At 39.7% G+C, this 20,557-nt stretch overlaps 1 protein-coding gene across 2 annotated transcripts in view; it reads left to right on the top strand.

The window, feature by feature from the left end:
• PAXIP1 (PAX interacting protein 1) overlaps nucleotides 1–19,210 on the top strand; it is a 96,867-nt gene extending 77,657 nt beyond the window's left edge. Inside the window, exons 16-21 of one of the 2 annotated variants that reach the window (XM_032775620.2) lie at nucleotides 2,933–3,101; nucleotides 8,677–8,777; nucleotides 10,470–10,604; nucleotides 10,695–10,770; nucleotides 17,708–17,768; nucleotides 18,725–19,210. In XM_032775620.2, coding sequence (XP_032631511.1) covers nucleotides 2,933–3,101; nucleotides 8,677–8,777; nucleotides 10,470–10,604; nucleotides 10,695–10,770; nucleotides 17,708–17,768; nucleotides 18,725–18,740 — 558 coding nt within the window. In that variant the 3' untranslated portion in view covers nucleotides 18,741–19,210. Of the gene's footprint in view, nucleotides 1–2,932; nucleotides 3,102–8,676; nucleotides 8,778–10,469; nucleotides 10,605–10,694; nucleotides 10,771–17,707; nucleotides 17,773–18,724 lie in introns of both variants that reach the window. The other variant, XM_075062194.1, reaches the window with a different exon arrangement.
• The last annotated feature ends 1,347 nt before the right edge of the window (nucleotides 19,211–20,557 follow it).

Below are 20,557 nucleotides of genomic sequence, written 5' to 3'. Positions count from 1 at the left end.
CTTGTCCGAGACAGACATGGTATCCCTACCTACTCTGCATGTCCTCCCGTCACCCACAGGCTCTCCCCAGCAGGCCAGATCTCCTTCTCCAGAACAACGGATGGGTTCTTCACCCCCAGCTCCAAAAGCTCCACCTCACAGCGTGGTACCTTCATGGTTCCAAACTCATGAACTAGCCTGTTCTGAGCAAGTCTGATATGTCCTCCTGCACAGTAGGAAAGACTCCACTCGTAAAACCTACCTGCAGAAGTGGAAGCGTTTCACCCTCTGGTGCTCACATAATCACATAGCTCCCTAACATTCTAGACTACCTCTTGAAACTAAAACAAGACGGACTTTCGCTCAGCTACATCAAAGTCCACCTGGCAGCGCTTACCACCTTCCATGACCTCTTAGAAAGTTATTCACTCTTTACCCACTTGACCATGAAACAATTTCTCATGGGCCTGCAAAACCTCTAGCCTGAAATTTACCCAACGGCTGCTTCATGGAATCTTAACCTCATTCTACACACTGTCATGAAACCTCCATTCGAGCCCTTGGCAACCTCCTCTCATCTCCATATGTCGTGAAGGTGGCATTCTTAGTTGCCATAACATCGGCAAGGAGAGTAGGTGAAATGAGCACCCTGATGGCCCACCCTCCCTACACAATCTTCTCCAAAGACAGTCACTTTGAGACCACACCCTAAATTTCTTCCTAAGGTGGTATCTACCTTCCACCTCAACCAACCTATATACTTACCTACTTTCTATCCCAAACCTCACAAGACTCTGCAAGAGGCAACCCTGCATACTCTTGACGTCAGGCAAGCAATCACTTTTTATTTAGAGAGGAGTAAACCATTTTGTAAGTCCCCACGACTCTTTGTTTCCAGTTACTGCAAGGTGAGTAACTCTCTTCTTCTTCAAGTGCTGTCCCTGTGGGTGCTCCACTCTAGGTGAATGTGTAGCAGTACCCACTATGGTTGGTGGGACTTTGGAGATGTGGCAATGAGTACTATAGATAGTACTGTATGGCCTACTGTGGTGTCTGCCGTGGTGTCTTGCGTGAGAGTACAGTGTTTTGCTATCTCTAAACAACGTCTGTCCAAGTGGATCTCTGGCTGCATCAGATCCTGTTACCACATGCAAAATCTTCAACTTCCCGAAGGCATTAGAACTCATTCCACTCAAGCTATGTCAACATCCGTTGCCTTCCTACACAATGTTCCCATTCCTGACATCTGTAAAGTGGCTACATGGTCATCTGAATGCACGTTTGCAAAACGCTGTACTCTCACGCAAGACACCATGGCAGACACCATAGTAGGCCATACAGTACTATCTACAGTACTCATTGCCACATCTCCAAAGTTCCACCAACCATAGTGGGTACTGCTACACATTCACCTAGAGTGCAGCACCCACAGGGACAGCACTTGAAGAAGAGAGTTACTCACCTTGCAGTAACTGCAGTTCTTCAAGATGTGTGTCCCTGTGGGTGCTCCACTCCCCGCCCTCCTCCCCTCTACTTTGAAGTACTAGTAAAATCACTCCACGGTAGAGAAGGAACTGAAGGGGATGCAGGACCCAGGCGCTCAGGAAGATTCCAACGAGGTGGGAGATATCATCTGAGTGCCTGCGTCTCGACTAGGCAGTGCTACCGAAAATCTCCGATCAACGGCGCCGGGACGCACCGACACCTAGAGTGGAGCACCCACACGGACACACATCTTGAAGAACTTCAGTTACTGCAAGGTGAGTAACTTTCTCTTTCCAGCCCAGAGCGCCCTCTGCAGGCCAGTGACTCACCCACCGCTGGCCTCCGTGTCCCTCCTGGACCCCAGTACCTCTCTACTTCAGGGTTCTGCCCCCAGCAGCAACCCACTGTCTCTGGGTCTCCCCTCCCAGGGGAACCCCCAATATATATTTATTTAATAGATACTAGACCTGCTCAAAACATTTTAGGCCAAACAATTTTTCTGTCAAAAATGTAGTTTTGTCAAAATAAACATTACTGCAAAACATGTCTACTGAAAATTTCATCAACATAAAGTCTAAAATGATTCAGTTTGACTTTACCGTTTCATTTTGGTAACATTGAAATGTTTTGTTTCAGCTGTATTTTGTTTATATTTTATTGTTATAACATTATCAAAATGTTTCGACGTTAGTGAATTGGAATATTTTGATGATTCTAAATCATTATTTTAAAAATTTTCTTCTGCAAGAAATTTCCATTTTAAAATGTGGAATTTCCCATTTGATGGAAATTCAGTTTTCCAACCCGTTTTAATAGATACAGGAATGAGTTTATGATGGACCTCTTGTTAATGTGCATTTAGACAAAACCATCAATATCCTATGTTTCTTATTTAATTGGTACCTCATTTGTATTGCATAATATTGCTGTTTTTCATAATGATGCTGTGGATGAGATAATGTTTAGTTTTTAATAAGTATTCAGTTCCTAGGTTTTTTTTAAATTGAGGCGAGCAACAGAAATGATACAAGGAGTAGAAAATCTGACCTGTGAGCAAAGGTTAAAAAACAATTGGCATGTTTAGTCTTGAGAAAAGAAGACTTGGTTGGTGGAAGGGAGGGAGCGATCCTAATAGTCTTCAAATATATTAAGAACTGTTATGAAGGGGTCAATTGTACTGCATCTCCACTGAAGATAGGACAAGAAGTAATGGGCCTAATCTGCAGCAAGGAAGATGTAGGTTAGATAGTAGGAAAAGCTTTCCAAGTATAAGGATAATTAAGCACGGGAATAGTTTTCCAAGGGTGGTTGTGTAATCCCCCTCATTGGAGGTTTTTAGGAACAGATTAGGTAATCTAGATGATCTAGGTTTATTTGGTCCTGCCTCAGCAGAGAGGCCTGGACTTAATGACTTCTGAAGATCCTTTCTAACGCTACATTTCTATAATTCTGTGTTTCTAACTTTCAGAAACTTTACATTCTTGGAGGTGAAGTAGCAGAATCTGCACAGAAATGCACACATCTAGTTGCCAGCAAAGTGACCCGTACTGTAAAGTTCCTGACAGCAATTTCAGTAGTCAAGCACATAGTAACTCCGGAGTGGTTAGAAGAGTGTTTCAAATGCCAGAAATTTGTTGGTAAGTGAATACTAGAATCACTCAGAGAGATAAACTGAACAGTTTTTTTTTAAAAGTATTCAAGGGTAGTACTTATATTTGAACAAAACATATTTTTTGGTGGCTGACTTTGTTTAGACAGCTATTTTGGACTGTGATATTAGGCATTCAGTTATTGTCTGAATAAATTGTACATAAAACTTCAAACATAATTCTCCACATAGTTGACAGCTAAGACTTTAGCGGTCTGTTTTGTATTTTAGAACCGACAAAAGGTTTAATTTTTAAAAAATATTTCATGGTTGGTTGAATAAGGGTTCTGATATCAGTGTAGCGCTACCATAGGAACAAAATTCACTTTGGTTTTCTATTAACTTTTTCTCTTTCAATTAAAGCCCTCTGCCTTTAGCTCTCTGCATGGTTTAATACCAATTACTTCACCCAAAGGAAAGAAAACTAGTTCCTTTTTTCTTAACTTATAACAACATTATTCATTTTTTTAAACGTTCTGAATTATCAAATAGCATAGTTTGCACTAATATTACTTAAAGCCTTCATAAGCCTCCCCCCTTTTCTTTATTTCTGTTCTCAGTATAGCCAACCATAATTTTAACTAGTGCTTCATCCACTTGCCCTCTGCTGCTTTTTAGGTGTCTAAGTTGGTTGGTTGGTTGGTTTGGGTTTTTTTGTGGGGAGAGGGAGATGGTTTAAAAAAAAAAAGTGCACATTTTATGCATTATGTTGATAGGCGTGACTATAATGTAGGCAAAGAAAAATAACTAAATGTTGATCCACCCCTTTTTAAAAATTAAATTAAGAGATGTGCTTAACAGGAATTTTTCTGAAGTAGAGATGAAAGCTTGAGTCCAATGCACTTGTGGGTAAAAGTACATTTAGGACTGGATGTGTGTGTGTGTAATCGTAGCAGGTAATCATCAAGTGATCCATCCCCCTGTCGCCCATTCCCAGCTTCTGGGAAACAGAGGTTAGGGACACCATCCCTGCCCATCCTGGCTGTTAGCGATCGATGGGCCCAGCCTCCATGAATTTAACTAGTTCCTTTTTTAACCCTGTTATAGTCGTGGCCTTCACAACAGTCTCTGGCAGAGTTCCACAGGTTGACTGTGCGTTGTGTGAAGAAATACTTCCTTTTGTTTTGTTTTAAATCTGTTGCCTATTAATTTCATTTGGTGACCCCTAGTTCTTGTGTTATGAGAAGGCATAACTAATACTTTCTTATTTACTTTCTCCACATCCATCATGATTTTATAGACCTCTGTCATGTCCCACCTTAGTCGTCTCTTTTCCACACTGAAACGTCCCAATCTTATTAATCTCTCCTGATATGGAAGCTGTTCCATACTTCTAATCATTTTTGTTGCCCTTTTCTGAACCCTTTCCAATTCTAGTATATCTTTTTTGAGCTGGGGTGACCACATCTGCACACAGTATTCAAGACGTAGGCGTACCATGGAGTCATATAGAGGCAATAGGACATTTTCTGGCTTATTATCTATCCCTTTCTTACTGATTCCCAACATTCTGTAAGCTTTTTTGAGTGCCACTGCACACTGAGTGGATGTTTTCAAATAACTAGTCACAATAACACCAAGATCTCTCTCTTGACCAGTAACAGCTAATTTAGACGGCATAATTTTATATGTATAGTTGGGATATGTTTTCAATGTGCATTACTTCACATTTATCAACACTGAATTTCATCTGTCACTTTGTTGCCCAGTCACCCAGTTTGGTGAGATCCCTTTGTAGCTCTTCACAGTCTGCTTTGGACTTAACTATCTTGTGTAGTTTTGTATCATCTGCAATTTTGCCATCTCACTGTTTACCTGTTTTTCCAGATCATTTATGAATATGTTGAATAGTACTGGTCCCAGTACAGAGCTCTGGGGGACATGATTTACCTCTCTCCATTCTGAAAACGGACCATTTATTTCTACCCTTTGTTTCCTATCTTTTAACCAGTTACCGATTCATGAGAAGACCATTATCCCATGGCAGCTTATTTTGTTTAAGAGCCTTTGGTGAAGGACCTTGTCAAAGGCTTTTTAAAAATCTAAGTACACTATATCCACTGGATCCCCCTTGTCCACATGCTTGTTGACCTCCTCAAAGAACTCTAATAGATTGGTGAGGCATGACTTCCCTTTACAAAAAGCATGTTGACTGTTCCTCAACAAATTATGTCTGACAATTCTGTTTTTTGTTATAGTTTCAACCAGTTTGCCTGGTGCTGAAGTCAGGTTTACTGGCCTGTAATTGCCGGGATTAACTCTAGAGCCCTTTTTAAAAATTAGCATCACATTAGCTATTCTCCAGTCATTTGGTACAGAGCCTGATTTAAACGATAGGTTACAAACCACAGTTAGCAGTTCTGCAATTTCACACTTGAGTTCCTTCAGAACCCTTGGATGAATACCATCTGGTCCTAGTGACATATTACTGTTTAATTGATCAATTTGTTCCAAAAGGTCCTCTAGTGATACCTCAATCTGGGACAGTTCCTCAGATTTGTCACCTAAAAAGAATGGCGTAGGTTTGGGAATCTCCATCACATCCTCAGCCGTGAAGACAGATGCAAATAATTCATTTAGTTTCTCCGCAATGGCCTTATTGTCCTTGAGAGCTCCTTTAGCATTTTGATCATCCAGTGGCCCCACTGGTTGTTTAGCAGGCTTCCTACTTCTGATGTACTTAAAATTTTTTTGCTATTATTTTTTGAGTCTTTGGCTAGCTGTTCTTGAAATTCTTTTTTGGCCTTCCTAATTACATTTTTACACTTCACTTGCCTGAGTTTATGCTCCTTTCTATTTTCCATACTAAGATTTCATTTCCACTTTTTAAAGGCCTTTTTGCCTCTCACTGCATCTTTTAATTTGTTGTTTAGCCACGGTGCCACTTTTTTGGTTCTCTTACTACGTTTTTAAATTTGAGGTATATATGGTGTCTTTACAAAGTTTCCGTGCAGCTTGTAGGGATTTCACTTTTGGCACTGTTCCTTTTCATTTCTGTTTCACTAACTTCCTCATTTTTGTGTAAAAAAGAACAGGAATACTCCTGTTCTTTTTGCAAATACAGACTAACATGGCTGCTACTCTGAAACCTGTCAATTTTTGTGTAGTTCCTCTTTCTGAAATTAAATGCTACCATGCTGGGCCCCTGTGATGTTTTCCCTGCCACAGGGATGTTAAATTTAAGTATATTGTGGTCATATTATCAGGCGGTCCAGCTATATTCACCTCTTTAATCATATCCTGTGCTCCATTTAGAAACTTTATCTCTGCATCCTGTCCTGAGGTGATATGTACCCAGTCAATATGGGGATAGTTGAAATCCCCCGTTATTATTGAGTTTATTTTTATAGCCTCTCTAATTTCCCTGAGTATTTCACAATCAATATCACCACCCTGCTCAGGTGGTCGGTAGTATATCCCTACTGCTATATTCTTATTATTCCAGCCTGAAATTACTATCCATAGAGATTCTGTGGTACAGTTTGATTCACTTAAGATTTTTACTTCATTTCATTCTACCCTTGCTTTCACATACAGTGCCGCCTCCCCACCAGCATGATCTTTTCTGTCCTTCCGATATATTTTGTACGCTGGTATTACTGTGTCTCATTGATTATCCTCATTCCACCAAGTTTCTGTGATGCCTGTTTTATATCAATATCCTCATTTAATATGAGGCACTCTAGTTCACCCATCTTAATATTTAGACTTCTAGCATTGATATATAAGCATTTTAAAAACTTGTCACATTTTAGCTGACTGCCATTACATGATGAAATTGAATGGGACTCTTTTTCATGTAACTGTTTCTCATCATATCCTACCCATACTTTATCATCGTCCATTCTCTCCTCCTTATTAGGATATAGAGAATTTCGATTTATAGATCCTCCCCTAAGGGATGTCTCTGTCCAAACCATGTGCTTCTCTACCCCTGTCGGCTTTCCCCCAGCCCTTAATATAAAAACTGCTCTACAGCCTTTTTAAGTGCCAGCAGTCTGGTTCCATTTTGGTTTAGGTGGAGCCTATCCTTCCTGTATAGGCTCCCCCTTTCCCAAAAGTTTCCCCAGTTCCTAATAAATCTAAACCTCTCTTCCCTACACCATCGTCTTATCCACGCATTAGGAGCCTGCAGTTCTGCCTGTCTAAATGTCCCTGTGCATGAAACTGGAAGCATTTCAGAAAATGCTACCATGGAAGTCCTTGACTTCGATCTCTTACCTATCAGACTAAATTTGGCTTCCAGGATCCCTCTTCTATCCTTCCCTATGTCATTGGTACCATTGTACCACGACCACATATAAAAGCTCACAGTACCATGTATGATTGAAATAGATAGATATTTGTTTGAGTTTTTTATTTATTTGATGAGTTTAACACATGGTGTTGCTGCCAAACCACTGCAAAGACTTAAAACTATAGATAAGACAATACTATAGACAATAAGTGGGAAATCTTTTCTTGTTTATAAATGTGAGGTAGAGTTTTATCTTGCTTGGTCCAGCCTTATCAAACAAAACAAACAGTAAGAAAGCTCTTAGAAGGTGTACCTAAAAAAATGTAAGGAGAAGCTGACATTTTCGTACTGAGTATAGAGTTGAAGGGAGACTATCACTTTAAAATCGAATCAGCTGTAATGAAGGAGTTATGTATTTTCAGGTACAGCATCTATCCCAGGATGGGGGATAGCTCAGTGGTTTCAGCATTGCCCTGCTAAAACCCAGGGTTGTGAGTTCAATCCTTGAGGGGGCCATTTAGGGAACTAGGGCAAAAATCTGCCTGGGGATTGGCCCTGCTTTGAGCAGGGGATTGGACAAGATGACCTCCTGAGGTCCCTTCCAACCCTAATATTCTATGATTCTAAGTCACCCTACCTGTCTTTTTATTATTTTGCTATCCTTTAAAAAAAAAAATTTTTTTTTCACTCTCCTGTTTTGGTATGTGGGTGGGGATGGGATGTGAGTGAGAGATCTGAGGGAAGAAAATCCCATACAAGCAAAACGAAATGCTGACTGACTTTGCAGGGGAAACAAATGGAAAGATTGCCATGTGGATAAGGCTGTGCACTGGGAGTCAGTTCCATGGGCTGTCACAGATTTCCTTTGTGTCTTGGGCACAATTCAGTTAATCACTTTGTGCCTTTGTTTTCATAAATGGGGATAAATGCTTTAATGCGTCTTGGAGCTCTCCAATACAGAAGTTTTGGGGCCCATATAGGTTAGAAAATACTGTTAAATGTACAAATAAACAACAAAAATACAGAAATATATTAAGAATTTTTGTCAGTAATTTTGGTTGATCCTCAATGATGATAGTAAAATTAAATTAAATTAACACATTTTATACAGGGGTCGTGACATTTAAATGGATAACATTTTTTAGTAGCTTGACTTCTATAAAAGGCAGTTTTTTATTAAAAGCAATGAGATTATGTTCATTTTACCAAATTTTTTACCATTAGTTTTTTACAATAATTTGAAATAAGGTTTGAATGTGGGTAAAGGGTTATGTTGACATCTTTTCTTCCCTTGTCATTTTTGTAACATTTATATTTTCTTTTCCAGATGAGCAAAACTTCATGCTCCGAGATGCAGAAGCTGAGGTGCTATTCTGCTTCAGTTTAGAGGAGTCTCTAAAGAGAGCACAAGTGGCTCCGCTTTTTAAGGTACACACTTTTTAATAACATGCGTAAATACATATATTTTTCATTGCTACAGTAAAAGACTCATTTGATCAATCTTAAAATGTATTTTTCTGATAATTATCAATGCTTTTCCCAAACACGTGTTTTAAGTAATAAAACAGCTTTCCTGGTAGGCATGCACATATGCAAGAAGACAGAGTAACACAAAAGGCTAAAAACTTCAGTGTCTAAAACCAAATGAAAGAACTCTCTAGAGTATGTTATTGCTATTAGCTGAAATTTATACATGTACTTATACGGGAAACAATCTTGCATATATGTTTTCTGCACAATGCTGATACAAGTGTGAAATTTTTATTGTTAGTATTGAATTAGAGTTCCACTTAGAACCAAAGTTTTAATGCAGTTTCATAATCTTTTAAAGCAATTTGACTTCTTAGTAGAAAACATATATGCAAGCTAGTTTCATCTGTATAATCACTTTACTTTCAGACTCCTGTTAAGAGCAGAATGATGTGGATTCTCCTAAGAATATTTGTGTAGGTAGATTTCTAAATGTTTCATGTAAAACTTACAATGAAATAACCTGAAAATTACTAAAATCATATGTCAGATAGTATTGCTACTGGAATACACTACATCTATATACTATTGGTTTTATTCTTATACGTAAAGAAAAAGTTGGCCTTTCTGTGCTATGTTTTCACAGCAAACAAGAAAACCATTCACCTTTGTCCTGAGAGCAATACATAATGAGAGATACCTCATCTAAAAGATGACTTTCCTGAACTTTGTCCCAGGATTGTGCATTATAAGAAACAATTTTAGATTGGGAGTAGAAGTGTTGTTTTAACAGAGACCAATTTACTTAAGCATTTTTTTTTTAATCTGTCATTTGAGGCATGCCAAAATAACTCTTTAGGGATTGAGCATAGAACCTTTTGTACCTGGCATAATTCAGTCAGAAATTCAGAATCCAAAAATAATGTAAAATTTCAGTTTTTTTTCTGGAAGTAAAGTTGGCTGGAGGATCAAAGAAGTTAAAATAGCATCTCTTTACCAGTTCAGATGGCAAGAATACATCTTCCCTCTAGCAAGTAGGAACAGATAAAATACACTTTATATAATCACCTGTATTAAGAGTCTCAAGCAGGCAGAAAGCTAGTTGCAGTTTTGTTGGCAGACAATAGAAATTAGTGGTTATAAATTGGACAATAAGAAATTGTCAGTAAAACTAGCAAGATAACTAGATAGGTAGAAATTAGATAGAAATAGAAATTTACTGGTTATAAATTGGAAAATAACTCACTTTTTCTTTGTAGAAGTCCTTTTGCAAGCCATTGGCCAACCACACAGTTGAAATAGGGGTATTTCTTTCTGCATCCTTACCTAACTGCTGTTTAATATTTATTAAGAAAATATTTACCATTTGAATGTTTTATGGTCATTGTAAGTGTCACAGAAAGATTTGAGGTAAATAGGGGCAGATCTTCAGCTTGTGTAAGTTGTAATAGCTCCATTAAGAACTATGACAGTTTGCACCAGCTGAAGATCTGCTTCATAATTTACAAAATGACCCTTGCATTATAGTGGATGTCAGCACTATACACAGACGCTAAAGGATCAAAAGTTGTACTCTTCACTTTCCCTTTTTTACATTTTATTTATATATGTGTATGTATATATTTTTTTAAAAAAGATTTTTGTTTTTAGGGGAAATATTTTTACATTACACCTGGAATTTGTCCTAGCCTTTCCACCATGAAGGCAATTGTGGAATGTGCAGGAGGAAAAGTATTATCCAAACAACCTTCTTTTCGAAAACTTATGGAACACAAGCAAAACAAAGTGAGTACAGTATCATTTGGCTTTCTAAAAATTATGTATAAAATATTTGTTCTCTCTTTGAACTCATATTTAATATTTTTTTTAATTTAGAGTTTGTCAGCGATAATCTTGATATCCTGTGAAAATGATCTTCACTTATGTCGAGAATATTTTGCCAGAGGCATAGGTACGTGTGAACTGCTAATAGAATTCCAATTCATAATTTGCTTACTGTATTTATTTTTCATTGTATAAGTACATACACCCATTACTGGTAACAGTCAGAGATTAAAATACAGTTAAAGGAGTCAGATGTGATGAAGCACCTTTTTAATAGTATGTCCTCAGTTTTAAAATAAAATATATAGGGCTTTTCTGCTTACTTGCCGATGTTTGAGCAGGCCTATTACTGTCGCCTTATTCTTCCTGCCATCTTGATGTGCAAATTTTCTGCTGCCTTTCAGTTTCAGCTCTGCTACTGCAAAATACTCTTCCAGGACCAAAAAGACTGCATGTTAGTCATCATACCAGTTCATAAGACAGGAAATGCAGTTGACTAGCAACAAATGCACAAGCTGCATATCTTTCTCTGTTTTAGGTTTATTTTCTGATCTTTGTATCTTTCATAAAATCATTATAATTTAAATGGTAGGTACAGCATTTTCAGATGGAAATGTGATTTTGAAGTTGTCATTGTCTCCAAGGCAGAGTAATCAACAGTTTTTCTTCAAGTAGTGTCCCTATGAGTGCTTCATTCTAGGTGCGCTTGCTCCTTCTGCGCCTTTAATTGGAGATTTCACACAAGTGTCCATTTGGCCTGTGCATATGTGTCACCCAGTCTCATGCTCCACACTGTGGTTATATAGTGCTCTGTGGGCGAACCACCCTCAGTTCCTTCTCAACTGTCTCGGTCTGAGACAGAGCCTTAGCAGTCATCTGTATTGATTTTTACCTCAACTGTGACCCCATAGCTCTTATAATAGTTAGTTTATTATAGTTGTTAGTGTAGTTATATATTACTACACGTTAACAACAACTATTATATATAACTATATATATGGGCATGCCTGGTTATCCTGATTTCAAACGCTACCTATCATGGTGGGAAGAATGCCGGTGAGTGACAGACACTCCCAGCACATCCGTTACCTTAGGGAATCTCATATATCCCAAAAGTTCAACTTCTGCCTGGCATTAAATATCTGGAGCCAGAAAAAAATGGGATCAGACTTCAGCTCCTCATGGAGAACTCATTGCACCAGGACAAGGGACCCCCTCTACATGCTGGTCTCTGAGTAAGTGGGCTACCTCTACTGTCTCCCAGCTGCACTCTTTAAGGGTATCTAAGAGGAAAACCCTTGATTCCTCTCATAAGTCTTCCAAGGATAGTGTCTTGAATTCTCCAGATAAGGAATCTACCTCAGAGAACCCACAGTGGCCAAGGACGCCAACCAATTCAGCAACCATCAGTCTCCAATCTGGCACCCACTAGGCTGCTGGTTTCTCAAGTACCAAGGGCACTGTTAAGCCTAAAGACTCCAGATCATCGGGCTCCAGTAGGCCATCAGTGCAGTCAGGGAGAAAAGCAGCAAGAAGAGCTCTACCTCTTCTCACTTGGTACTAAAGAAAACCACTCGGGCTCCATCTGGACTCCCTTCAGAGCATTTGAGACACATAGTACCCTCAACTCCCTCAGCCACTGTTACTTTGGCTCAGGCCATTGATGTGGTACTGACAACACTGTCGGTACTCCGGGAGTTTTGTTTTCCCCAAGACCTCACTGTGTCCAAGATGCCTGACTCACCATTACTTGACTCTGATCTGCTCTCGGTACCAACGACCTGCAGCTCTCTTGACATCCGTCAGGTACAGAGAATTTTACCTTCTGTTTCTTTCAGTGCTCCACCACTCCAGAGTGATCTGGAAGAGGAGGATTCTGATGAAGATCTTGCCTCGGTCTCTCAAATATCTGTCCAAGGCTGTCCTCTCCACCCCTATAAAGGCACTTTTCCAGAAGTCTGAGGAATTTAATCTCATTCATGAAAGATGAAGCCACCCTCTCACTAGTACAGGCACCCATGGATGCCTCCACCCATGCCATATGTGCCACCCCATTGGCCATACTGGGCCCCTGAGTGGCGTACCATCAGCAATTCTCTAGGGCCTCAAGTACCACCTGTCATAGGGATAGGTAGCCTTCATCACTCTCTCTCTCTGGGAGACCAAAATCTCAGGAAGAAACCTTTGAGGAACAGGAAGCTAGGGCTGATGAAGAGGTCTTTCCACCAGCCAACATCTCTTCTTAATCCCCGGATGAAGCTGTTATGCCACCTCCACCATCCTTGGCAGACAATTTCAGGCAGTTCCCGAACCTTATCAGGAGAATTGTTGATTCTTTGAAGATCCTTCTTGAGGAGGTTAAAGAGCCATATCATAAGCTACTTGACATACTTCATACAACTTCATTGGCCCACATCACCCTGCCTATTAATGAGGCCCTCCTAGACCCTGCAAAGGTTATCTCGCACACCCTTTCCACACTTCCACCTTGTGCAAGAGAGTGGATAAGAAATATAATGTTCCCTGTAAGTATTCAGAATTTTTATTTTCATATCCCTCTCCTAACTCCCTGGTGGTCCAGGTGGTTAATGTACATGGAAGGCAGTATCACGCTAAATGTACACTCTGTGCTAGAGATCATAAGCGTCTCAATTTGTTAAGTAGAAAATGTTGTTTGTCAGATACTTTTCAGGTCAGAATTGCCAACTGCCAGGCATTGATGGCAAAGTACAACCATACAAATTATACCAAGCTGAATTCCTTTATTGAGCATCTACCAAAGAGCTGAGAGAGCAGTTTCAAGCAATTATTGCAGAAGGCCAGCTTCTTGCCAGAATATTTCTGCAGGCCTCTGTCGACACTGATACTGCTGCTCATTCAGTTTCTACAGCAGTAGTTATAAAGAGGCCCTCCTCGCTGCAGCTCTCCAGATTTCCAAAAGAGGTCCAGAATATGGTCATAGACCTCCCTTTTGACAACACTAAACTGCTGACAGCACAGACAAATCTCTGCATATGTTAAATGACTCTAGGGCTACTTTGTGTTCTTTGGGGATTTATACACCTACCCACAAGAGAAAGTTTAGTAAGTCCCACACAGTGCAGAGATTCTGCCCTGCCCAATTCTCAAGCTCCCAGAGATCATATGAATCTTAACACAAGAAAGAGATTCTAGAGGAGAAAACTACTGATTTCCCAACCTTTGACCTCACCCTTCTACCTTGAAATACTAATTTTGACAGGGAGGTCAAGGTGTTGAGCTTCCATCCCCATTCGTACCAACTGCAATGATTCACTTGTGTTCCTCCCTTTGGCAACTGCCTTTACCACTTTCGGCAGGCTTGGGAGTCTTATCACTACGAACAGGTGGGTTTTGGAAATCTTCTACATTCAGTACTCCATCCAGGTCACTTCTCCCCCTTCCCAATCCCTCTTCAGGGAACCCTCTCGTGAGCCCCTTCTAAGATAAGAAAGGCTCTGTCCTACTCTTGGGTGCTATAGAACCTGTTGTCATGCAGCACAGAGGGAAGGGTTTTTATTCCAGGTTCCTCCTGGTTCCAAAAAAAAAAAAAAAGAAAGAGAGAATGGCACTTGGAAGCCCATCCTAGATGTAAGGCAACGCAACACATTTGTGAAGGCACAAAATTTCAGAATGGTGACACTTGCAGCCATAATTCCATCTCTGGATCAAGGGGATTGAGTCTGAGTCTTCGACTTTCAGGATGCATATTTCCATATAGCGATTCACGTATCTCGCAAAAGATGCCTATTTTTACTGTTGGTCAGGACCACTTTCAGAACCGGGGTCCCTTTTGGTCTCTCATCTGCCCCAAGGATCTTTTCAAAGGTTACATCAGTAGTAGCAGCACACCTCCTCGGAAAAGGAATTCTGGTGTTCTCTTACCTAGACGATTGGCTTCTGAAAGGTTGCTCCCATGACAAAACTTCACTGGCTACTTGCAAGGCCATGAACTCTTCCTCGGACTGGGCCTACAATTGAACATTCAGAAGTCCTTGATCTGTACAAGGGTTAGAATTCATAGGAGCTTATTTTGATTCAATAGCAGCAAGAGCCTACCTCCGAATTTACAGATTCATGGCTCTATCCAACATAGCACAATCCAGAACAGTCCACAGACTCCAGTCAAGAACAGTCTACAGCTGTTGAGACATATAGCAGCTGGCACTTTCATTTAGAGACCATTTAAGACTGTGAATGCATTGTCTTCCGGGGTGGCTCAGGACTGTTTATTCACCAGGCAAACACAGACTAACCACATTACTTTCCATACCCACCTTTGTTAAATGAATCTCACAATGTCTACACAGGAGTCCCTTTTGCCTACAGTTCCTCAATAATTGTTATAACAAGCAATGCATCCTTGTTAGGTTGGGGAGCACATCTGGACACCCACATGGCCCAGGCCAGGTGGACCCTTCAGGAGGCTTCTTTTGACATCAACCTCCTAGAGCTCAGGGTAGTCAGATATGCCTGTCTCCAATTTCTACCATTGATCAAGGCAAACACATAAAGGTCATGATGGACAAAAAGTCATGCATGTTCTACATAAACCATCACAGCAGCTTATCTTCCAGGCGCTCAGATTATGACTGCGGATACACTCAGTAGGCACTTCTCAGGAACATGAAAGAGAAATAGATTCCATTATATTTCACCACATATTTTGGCAATGGGGCATCCTTTGAAAAGACCTGTTTCTGGCTGTGGCGAACAAGAAATGTGCTCAGTTCATCTCCAGAGGCAGGCAGGGTCAGCAATCCTGTCACCATCAGTGGTCATCAGGTCTGTTGTATGCGTTCCCGCTGACACCTTTGATCTCCAAAGTTCTGCTCAAGATGAAAAGGACAAAGGCAGAGTTATTCTAAGAGCTCCAACCTGGCCCAGAAAGTCATTGTTTCCTTACCTCATACAGCTGGCTGCTTGCTCACCAATCATTCTCTGGACCATTCTTTATCTTATCTCCCAAAAACATGAGAAGATCTTTTGCCCCAGTCTCTTAAGTCCTTTGCGTCAAAGCATGGCTAGTCAATTGTTCACAGATTTAGAGACAACCTGTTCGGAGGGAGTAAAAAGAGTACAGTTACACAGCAGGAAGCAGTCAGGGCGCTACACTTACTTGCAGAAATGGACAACATTTCACTGCTGGCATGACCTTTCCGCTAGCAACCTCATTGCAGTCAGATACACTGGAAATTCATCCTAGAAGTAAAAAAAACAAAAACTTGGGTTTGTTGCTGAGCTCCACTAGGGTCCACCTAGCAGCCATCACAGCCTTCCACTATTCAGTAAAGGATTATTCCATGCTTGCTTACCCAGTTACAATGAGATTCCTCAGGGGATTCCAAAATCTCTTTCCGCAAGTCAATCATCCTGCTCCAATTTGGGACCTTAGCTTCGTTCTTAAATGAGAGCTCTGTTCAAACCAGTGGCTACATGTATACTCCTCCATTTATTGATGAAAATGGCATTCTTGGTAGCCATCACATCAGCTCGACAAGTTGGGGAAATAGAGGCCGTTATGTCATACCCACTCTTTCACTATATTTTTCAAAGATAAAGTCACATTACAACTTCTCCCTGAATTTCTACCAGTCAGAAGATCCCTGGCCTTCTGTCTTGACAGGACTAAATCTTTCAGAATTGCCCCCCACTATCAACAGTTATTTCATCTCTGCTGTGTATGGCTCTGTTATACTTTATTCAATATGGACTCAACTCTGAAGCCCCTCCTCCTTAAGGGAAACTGCTCAGTAGTTGCCTAGAATGGAGCACAGATGGAGACACTAGTCAGATGAGAGGAAATGGTTATTCAGTGCAGTAACTTGTTCTTTGAGAGGTGTTTCCCTATGGGGGTGCTTCACTATTCGTCCTCCTTCCTCTTTGCTTTGGAGTTGTCTGCTATGGAGCTTCACTGTAAAGAAGAAACTGAGGGCAGTTCTGCACAGTGCTATATGCAGCGCTCGGTGTGGAGCATGAGACTACGTAGTGTATGTGCAGGCCGAACGGACACTGCTATGTGAAATCTCCAAACAAAGGCACAAGGCATGCAAGTACACAGAGTGGAGCACCCATTGAGATGTGTCCCCCTAAAAACCACATGGTGAGAAACCATTTCATAGACCCACCTATGACTGATAAGAGGCCATCATTGAAGAGCAGGGCTTCAACACTTGGGTCTGTGTTTATTGTGAGGTGGGGGAATTGCCTTGGTACCAATCCTGAAAGATCCAAAGACAATAAATTTGTCAACAGGACAGAAGAACACTTCAAACACTAAAACTAATCCTGCACTAGAGAGGGGATAAACAGAGAAGTTTTAAATCTGCTGCATGTAGCAGGGAGGACTGTATGCAGTTCCAACTCGAAGCCATAGGCAGTCAGAGAGAACTGAGTTTCAGTTGGGGCTGCACTCCCTTTTATGCCCTCAGGTTTGGGGAACGGGGACATGCAAGGTGCATGTGCAGACCCAGTTGACCCTGCTGGCCAAATTTTCTGAACCTGCATGTATGAGATGCCCAAACACCAACAGTGGGATCCACACAGGCAATACTTGCACATCTACATACACAGTAGCCACAAAATATGGACCCAGTGTAATAACCAACATTAAATCACACTTCAGACAAAAAAAAACCACACCACCGTCCTAACCAAAGCTTTGATCCTGTGCTGAACTCCATGTGGCGAGCCTCTCTCCCCTGCACTCCTGTAGTGCTTCATTGACTGAACTGCACTCCCATGGTGCTTCATTGATTTACAGGGTTCTTCTCAAAACAAAACTTTGTGCAGGATCAGGGCCCATTTCGGGCAAATGGTCAAGCAGATAGGCCAAGTCAGTATACTTGAGCTGTGTCTCACTGGTAGAGGAAATTGGGTCAAACTAAAACAATCCCACGGAGAATATCTGCCTTCCAGTTCTTCAGTGTTCAATTCTAGGTCTGTCAGTGGACATATCTCAGCTGATCCCTCATGCTCCTTGCGATGTAGAGTGACGAGGGCTCTCTGTAGTATATAAATCTTACATATTTTTTAAATATTTCTAGATGTCCATAATGCTGAGTTTGTTCTAACTGGAGTACTTACTCAAACACTGGATTATGAATCATATCCTTTTTATATGAAAACCAAGAAATGTGATTGTTGGGAAAGGTTCTATGGTTTTACTAAATGTATTTATATACTAGGAAACAAGGTAAGTTACTACGTTATTCTGTGGTTTCTGGAGATGTAGGTTCAATTTAAAGTGAAATGGATTTGATGACTTTTTTCCAATCACTCATGTGTGTAGTATCCTCTGTCATATTCATCCTCCTCCCTTTTTGCACAGTTGGACCTACCTAGACAGTGATTGCTTTGTCTTGATTTTAAGATTTGGGTGGATTTGTGGAGAACATACTTGCTGTTTTCCCAGTACACCTCAACTCTGATATAACGCGACCCGGTATAACACAAATTCAGAAATAATGCAGTAAAGCAGTGCTCTGGGGGGACGGGGCTGGGCGCTCTGGCAGATCAAAGCAAGTTCAATATAGCACAGTTTCACCTATAACACAGTAAGATTTTTTAGCTCCCAAGGACAGCATTATATCGGGGTAGAGGTGTACTTGACAGATTACTTTGGATTCCCCTGAAGCAGAGAACTCTATGGGGTAGGTGAGTTGGGGAATGATCTGAATAATTAATTTTAAATGACAGATTTTATCCTGATTACTGAAACTAAACATCTTTGGATTTCAATAATGTATCAAAGATGGATAAAGAGGGTACTACATAAATACGATGTAATTCATTATGGGGGCGAGGGCCTTAAAAATGTGTGGCTTGTTTGAAGTATATTCTAGAAAAGATTATTACTCTGAACACAAAAAAAGTAGGTTGAACATAATAGCAACATTTTAAGCAAAAGTATGAATTCTATTTGTCAGTGGCTTCTAGAAGTAGCAAATAGCTCATCAGTAATATTCGCCTAAGAAAAGCAAATATTACACTATAAGTTAATGTTTTATGTACATTTTTTTCTACACTGATTTTTCAAAGTTGTTTTCCCTTAACAAACTTACATATAAATTTACTTGATGGATAGTAAAATGCCTTATTGCTTCGGAGTCCTTGGAGCATTAAATCTAGCTGTTCCAGCCACCATGTAAAATAACTAATACTTCCTGTGAGTGCTGTTTTCCAGCCGTGTTCCTTGGGATGATGAGCAGTTCAAAGCAGGAAAGCAAAACTGCATCTTTTTTAGGATGTGTACTTTTATTATGAGGAAACATAATTTACTATGTTTTGTATGATACTACTGTTTTAAAAGATCCCGTTTTAGATATCATAATTAGTTTGCTAGTTTTTAAATATTTTAACTATGGTACTTTAACCTAAAGGAAAATTTGGATGTGAAAATAAAAATAAGGGATTGCTATCTCTTAAGTTATGGATTTCAAGATTGAAAATGTTTTGTACTTTATTTTTATTTCTTACACTCTATTTTCTTTTATATTGGTATTTTGCCCAAGTTTTAAATAAATGTACTATAAATGTTTTACTCTAAATTTTAGTGGTGTTTTTTTAAATATGGTGCAGTTATGGCACTCTGGTAAAAGAAAGTGAATCATTTTTCCACATGGTGTAAGATTTTAAGTTTATTTTTGGGGGTATGTTCATATATAAAAGCCAGGTAAATTAAACAGAAATTCTTGTAAGTGTATAAATGTGCTCCTTCCAGCACATTTATAAACTTGGAGGAGGGAGTGACTACAGCCCACATACTCGTAACTCTGTTGTGGTAACTTTCTTCTGTATAATCAATTTTATGAAAATAAATTTTTTTAAATCTCTCAATTATTTTTAACTTGTATTTTATCAAAAGTGAACTGTTTTTGCAATACACATGCCATTACATCTACTTTATCACTTTAGATTCTTAATCCCGATCAACAAATAGATAAAAAACCCAGTCTGAGAGGACCTGCATTTTGCTTAATCAGCAAACAATTACGTTAAACTCTTCAGGGGAGAGACATTCTGTTTGCTTGTGAAGGACCATGCATGCTGACCCAGTGTAACTCTTGCATTTAAGTGTGCTCTGTAAATTGCTCAAAAGTATTTTGAACAGTATCTAACCTGTTTTTAGCAGGCACTATATTCTTATTTAGACACCACTTGTTGAGAAGATTTTGCAAAGATAGTAATATATCAAAAAGTGAGCAAAGCTGATCTTCAGTTTGTCCATAGAAAGCTCAGTTTATATCATACTATTTACTTTATCTAAGTATTTAAAACTATGCATTTTGTGTTTTAGAGAATGCATTAAATCTTTGTGGTAATTGACCTCTTTTTCTGTTGCTTCACTTCTGGGAATGTTTAAAGTTAGTCATATGGTTAAGTACCTTGCTGAACTGGAGTTCTGCATTCTCTAATGTGATTTCTTAAGCATTTTTTTTGCTCCTCCTTGGGGTTACTATAATACACGAGATCTTCAAACTATACAGTCTGTTTACTGTTCGTCTTAGAGCTGGATAAAATTTTGAGTTCAGAATTTTTTTTGTTTTTTTTGCCAGTTCAAATAGTATCTATTGGAATTTTTTGTTGAAACATGTTTAATTCAAAATAAATATTGATTCTTCACTGAGAATTGCCTCTGCAGAGTCTCACTCTTAGGCATGTGCACATTGTCAGTAAGAGCTCTGAAACTGTTTAGAAAGCAGTGAATGTTGGTACACTGTGTACATTTCTAGAATTTGAGAATTAAGTGTGAGGATATTTAAGGAAACAGCCCTTTTGTCCTATGTTGTTTTCTTACCACCATAGACAATGGGTCCCTGAACTATCACTTCAGTTTTCTTTACCATTGTAGTTTTCACTTCATATCTTTTTACTCTGAGTGGTGATTTTTATGT

Source organism: Chelonoidis abingdonii, chromosome 2 (genome assembly GCF_003597395.2).
Source record: "Chelonoidis abingdonii isolate Lonesome George chromosome 2, CheloAbing_2.0, whole genome shotgun sequence".
Taxonomy (NCBI): Eukaryota; Metazoa; Chordata; order Testudines; family Testudinidae; genus Chelonoidis; species Chelonoidis abingdonii.
The sequence above is the reverse complement of the archived record's forward strand: the minus strand, read 5'-3'. Positions and strand labels throughout refer to the sequence as shown.